The sequence below is a fragment of the Musca autumnalis genome, unplaced genomic scaffold (genome assembly GCF_047663935.1).
Source record: "Musca autumnalis isolate F117 unplaced genomic scaffold, ASM4766393v1 scaffold_4, whole genome shotgun sequence".
Taxonomy (NCBI): domain Eukaryota; kingdom Metazoa; phylum Arthropoda; class Insecta; order Diptera; family Muscidae; genus Musca; species Musca autumnalis.
Genome location: NW_027411977.1, coordinates 54624258 through 54630487, shown reverse-complemented (window position 1 = coordinate 54630487; position 6230 = coordinate 54624258). Strand labels below are relative to the sequence as shown.

The 6230-nt window shown below is 31.5% G+C and overlaps 1 protein-coding gene across 1 annotated transcript; it reads left to right on the top strand.

Annotated features, from left to right (window-relative positions):
* Positions 1–1017: 1017 nt before the first annotated feature.
* On the top strand, positions 1018–5717 carry LOC141404356 (uncharacterized). The gene has a single exon (XM_073987888.1). The coding sequence runs from the start codon at positions 1556–1558 to the stop codon at positions 2546–2548; it is 993 nt and encodes a 330-aa protein (XP_073843989.1). The 5' UTR covers positions 1018–1555; the 3' UTR covers positions 2549–5717.
* Positions 5718–6230: the final 513 nt, after the last annotated feature.

Sequence of the window (6230 nt, the reverse complement as noted above, 5' to 3'; positions counted from 1 at the left end):
ATCTGTTTGACACATAAGTTCTACTACTTTAGGGCTACAATATTGCTGAAGACTGCAAAGCAAAATTCTTATTAGTTTCGGAGATAAAGGTCCGATCACTGGAAAAAAGGCTCATTTTAGGTCGGTTTAGATGAGGCCATAAAATCTAAACCCGATCTAAGAACACAAAACCCAATTATGGTTTTTGTAGTCTCAATATATACTTTCAGAAAATGCCCATTAGAAGTTGTTTGCATTTCCACTGTTGCACAGTGTTATTACATTCAATCCATTGCTGTTTATAAACTGAAAATTGCCATACAATTCAATTGAATTTGGAAACTTTTTTATTTACAAGGAGAAATAATAACTTTTTTATAAATCAATACCCGTGATTGAAGTGATTACAAGTCATTCTTATTAGTGGCAATAATGTGCGCTAATATAAAGTAAAAAAAACCAGTAAGGAAAGGTCGTGCGTGGCCGACTATATGATACCATACACCTCTGTTTCTAGAAACTTATTTCTAGAGAGATTTCTGTAAAACATTCAGAATTTCATCAAAATTGGTTAGATACATACTCGTATATGACCTGTTTCACTAAGACGATTCGATAAGATGAATTGAAATTCGTTCGATCTATTACCAAATTTCTGTTTTTTGAATAACACTATGCAACACTGAAAATGCAAACAACTTCTAGTATGCATTTTTTGAAAGTACATATTGAGACTACAAAAACCCTAGTAGGGTTTTGTCCTGTTAAATCCAGTTCGGATTTTATGGCCCCATCTAAACCGGGCTAAAACTATAGTTTTTTACATTTATTGGGCCTTTATCTCAGAAATTATTAGGAATTTGGGCTTGCTGTCTTTGGCAATATTGAAGCCCTAAACTAGGGGAATTTATCTTTTGAACATACCACATAAGAAAAACTCCATCTAGGGCTTTAAAATTGATAAAATATAGAACATTTTACATAATTGCTGAAATTCTGGTCAGTATCAGCTAAACTATTGGGATTTGAACCAAGTAAAGAGATACTTTGCACTGAGCGGACGTGTTTTTATTAAGCTCCGTCTAAAAAATAAATTTCGCGGTCATTACGAACATTAAAGTTTAGTGAAAGTGATCAATACACAATTTAAACAACGCTTTTTTGAATTATTCAATTAGAACTTCAATTCGATGTTGAAAAGCATAAACATTTTAAGAAAAAATATTGTTATTCTGATCGTTTGTTTAGTGGATGCATGAAAAATAAATAAAAATACCAAAGGAAACAATGCAATTGAGAGAGTGAGAGTGTTATTGAAAATAAACGTCAAATTAAATGGATAATGTTCTAAAATGAGATTAAATCTAAAAATGTTAAATTAATGTTAAAAATAAAAAAAGCTTTTTTTATTACTCTAAATCCCTAAAAATATTGCTTGAAATACGCTTTGAAAATTATAAACTGTGGTGAATTTAATCAGCCTAAAAGTATACTCTAAAATCTTCTTAAATTTGAAAGCTAATACACACACATATCAATATTTAAACCGGAAATTGCACACTGAAATAATATAAACATGCCATCCACTACGGGACGAAGAAGTGTAAAACACAAAAAGATTTTATGTGGCCAGTGTAAGCTGGAAGTGGTTGAAAATAAAGACGATTTTATAGAATGCGATAATTGTTCGAAAATATATCATGCGAGATGTGAAAAAATTGATAAGAAACGATTCGAGCATTTACTGAAAAATAAAGATGAGGAGTTTTTATGCCAGTTTTGTAGTGGAGTTAATAAATCCAACATTGAAAAACAATTACATCGCATGGAAGAAAAGCTTAATAACATAGATCGTCTGATGGAATCGGTTGAGTTCATGTCTTCTAAATTTGAAAATTTGATGAAGAATACATTCGAAAATAGTAAAAGAATTGAGAATGTTGAAAAAGAAAATGTAAAGCTTAAAGGTGAAGTAAAAACACTCCAGGAAACGGTGAAAATGTTGAACGACCATCGTGTGAAAAAAGACTGTATAATTAATGGAATATCAGTTCAAGAAAACAAGAATGCAGTAGAAACTGTAATTGAAATATCAGAAACAGTTGGTGTTGAAATCAGCGAAAGCAATATTGATGAAGCTTATTTTTTAAAGAAAAACAATTCAAATAATAAAAAGCAATCCTTAATAGTGAAATTCAACACAAAGTCAACGAAAGATAAACTTATGGAAGCTAAAAATAAATTAAAAAATAATGATAATACTAAGCAAGTGTATATAAATGATTTACTGAGCAAAGAATCACTAGAACTGTTTAATTACGCTAAATCCCTAAAAACCGTTGGATACAATTATATTTTCACGAAGGGAAGCAGGATATTTGTAAAGAAAAGTGCCATAAATAAGCCGAAGATTATACACACGAAAGAGGATGTTGATGAAATTTTACTTGAAGCTACTACAACCAACCTACGAAGTAGAAGATCCATGAGACTTTTGCATGCCTCTGATGATGATACAGATGACAACGATGGACAAGCCGCATTTGTATCGCCAGATCAAAGAAACTAATTCAAATTATTATCCCGTATATGTATTATTATGTTTTTAATAATTTCAATCAATAATAATGATTAACCAAAACTATTTTGAAAATTCTGATTCATTTTCTGAAAGTTTAATATTAAATGGTGAATATAATTTCAATATTTTATCTGTAAACATCAGAAGTATTTCGTCGATTAGTAAATTTAACAAATTCAAATTACTAATATCAGAGTTTCCTGTTTTACCAAATGTGATAGCCATTCAGGAAACATGGTTTCACAGTAACCAAATTCAGTTGTATAATCTTCCTGGATATAACTCAATTCACTGTTGTCGAAAAGACGGATATGGTGGAGTGTCATTTTATGTACGCAGTAATATATCATATGTTGTAGATCTTTGTGAGAGTAAAGCATACGTCGAAGCCATACGAATATCGTTAGATAATTTTGTAATAAATGGAGTTCCTCTAAAAATTACTACGTTCTATCGCTCGCCGAAATGTAATACGACTTCATTCCTAACATATCTTGAAAACGAATTGTGTGGTTGCTGTCGTACAGCATCAATAGTTATTGGGGATGCTAATATTGATTTGCTTGAAGCTAGTGGGTTTTCAGACATATTCTCGACTTTATCTTCAGTAGACTATGAGTCATGCCACACATTGGTAACACGTCCAGTAAGCAGAAAGTCAATAGATCATGTCTACAGTAACGAATCAAGAATATTGAATGTCAGCTCAATAGAATGCGAGTTATCAGATCATAATATTATATGGTGCAGTTTAAGAAGTAATATTCGAAGTAGCGAAGTGACCACTAAATCCATCAAACAGTATAATTATAATAACATTGCCGCAAGTATTCAGAATTATGCTGCAAATTTCACTTGTTTAGGAAATCCTTCTTCTGATATGGAACGTTTTGTAACTACAATTACTGAAATTGTTAATGAAAACACTACAGATAAAGAACTTAAAGTACTGTCAAAAACCCTGTTAACGCCTTGGGAAAATAAGAACCTACAAGCACTAAGAGCTTTTAAAGCAAAACTTTTGGCAAAGAGGAAACGAATTGGAAGAGATGCGAACAATGAATATACGTTGAGGAACGTTAGCCGAATAATAAAAATTGCTAGTCGCATGAGTATGAATTCATATTTAAGCAATAATGTTGAAAATTTTAACCAAAATCCACGCAAATGCTGGCAATTTTTGAACGAATGCTTGGGAAGGAAGCTCAATAAGGAGATACTATTAAGAAATGATATGGGAGAAGTTGTTGATGACAATGCTGTTAAAACGAACACTTTCAATGACTATTTTCTGGATATTCCAAGAATGTTAAGAAGTAAAATACCATACAACGTTGGAGACCACTTTAACGATTTGCATAGCATAACACAATGTCCATCAAGATTTTGTTTATATTATGTCAATAGATCGGAGATTGATAGTTTAATAGCAAATATAGATCCTAGTAAAAGTCCTGGTCATGACAGAATTTCCGGCAAAGTGTTGATTGCTTCGAAGGACTATATTAGTGAGCACTTAACATCAATATTCAATAGTATGATAGACACATCAATTTATCCGGAGATTCTTAAAATATCTAAGATAACTCCTATTCCTAAGTCTGGGAATGCAAGCAAAGTTTGTGATTTCCGTCCAATAGCGTTACTATCATTATTTGATAAAATATATGAAAAAATAATATATCAACAGTTGTCGAACTTTTTGGAGGAGACGGGACAGATGTATGCAAGACAATATGGATTTAAAAAAAGAAGCGGCACTCAAGAAGCAATAGTAAATGTGGTAAACTTAATATGTGAGGGACTGGATTCGAATTTTGGTGGTGTCGGTGCAGTGTTCTACGATCTATCAAGAGCGTTTGATTTGGTCGATCATCAGATTCTGCTATCCAAGCTAACACTTTATGGAATTCAAGGGAACGCGCTAAAACTAATAGCGAGTTATATTGCGAACAGAAAACAATATGTAGAAATCAACGGCATTAAAAGTGATATTGGTATTGTGGAGCATGGAGTACCGCAGGGCAGCGTATTGGGTCCCTTGTTATTCACAATTTATATAAATGACATATCTAATTTAGATCTATATGGAAAACTAATTATGTACGCAGACGATATTGCACTTCTGTATCCATATAATCACGAACTAGTGCTAAAATGTCAAATGGAGCATGATGCTAATCTTATCATGGAGTACTGTCGATTGAACAAACTTATAGTTAACTCTAATAAGACGAAAATTATAAGGTTTCGACCCCGCTGTTCACAACATGACGCAACATTTAATATAACAATTGCCGATACGATTATTTATGAGAGTCTATCTCTTAAGTATTTGGGAATATATATGCAACATAATCTAACATGGAATCTGCATATTGATGAGTTAAAAAATAAGATTGCTCCTGCTGTAGGAATTCTACATAAATTCAGACAAAAATTTGATACCAGAACCAAACTTTTATTATACAATGCATTAATACAAAGTCATCTAAACTACATGGCACTGGTCTATGCTCATAGGAAAACTGCGCAATTGAAATCGCTCCAAAGAGTACAGAACAAAGCTCTTAAAATTGTTTACAATTTGCCAAGGCTTTACCCAACTTTGCAGTTATATAGCAATGTAACCAAAAACATATTGCCATTGTATGGTACTTATAAATTACAACTGATAACATATATATATAAAGCAATTAATAACATTGGCCCACGTTCCATTCATTTTGACGTCAATCAAACTATGATCAACACCAGGAATAGAGCAAATCTAAGAGTAAAAAGATGCAGACTGGAAACATCGAAACAAAGAATAGAGCACAGTGGGTGCATAGAATTTAACCATATACCCGACAACATTAAAAATCTTTCAAGAATTTCTTCATTTAAACGAGAAATAAAGTTATACTTGTTAAGAAATATCGAAATACTTCTGATGTAAATTTTTCTTATTTCCTTAAATTTTCATACCAGTTTCATGTGAATTGTTTCCATATTCAAAATTTTAAATGAGATAATACAGAATCCGTTCTTTATGAATTTTTGTACTTTTAGTAAGCCCCTATAAAGCTTCAAGGCGCTGGGGCAACAAATAACTTTTGTAATGAATTAAAACTGAAATAAATGAATTCAAAAAAAAAAAAAAAAAAAAAAAAAAAAACCAAATAAAGTTCTCAACAATTCTTCAGAATATTCTGAAACTCTAAAATGCTTACTTCATATTGTTTTAGCGGTATATTTTATCATATCTTTTACAACACTTATTTCAAACCCAGTTCACACCAACAGTTTATTCTCACATTTTGGATTTCACCGCATTATTGGCATATTTATTAAATCGTCGTTGAAAAATATACTGAAAACGATGTGATAGAGGCATTTTACAACAATGACATGTTCTGATGAGTTGTGTACTTTAACATATAGCATTTCAGCGAATATTTTTCCAAAAGAAACATAAAGAAAAACTTAACGGTTTTGGAGATTTGGTGCGAAATATATACAAATTATGGAAATTTTCGATATTTTATAAAATTTGAGGCAATAAATGTAGTTTTTCGAGTTCATTATTTCTCCATATATTTTATTCTTGCCCTTATCTACAAATTTGCTTCATAGGCCAGATAAAGATTAACAAAGGTTCCAGAGATATAGCCCAGAATTGCTTTAA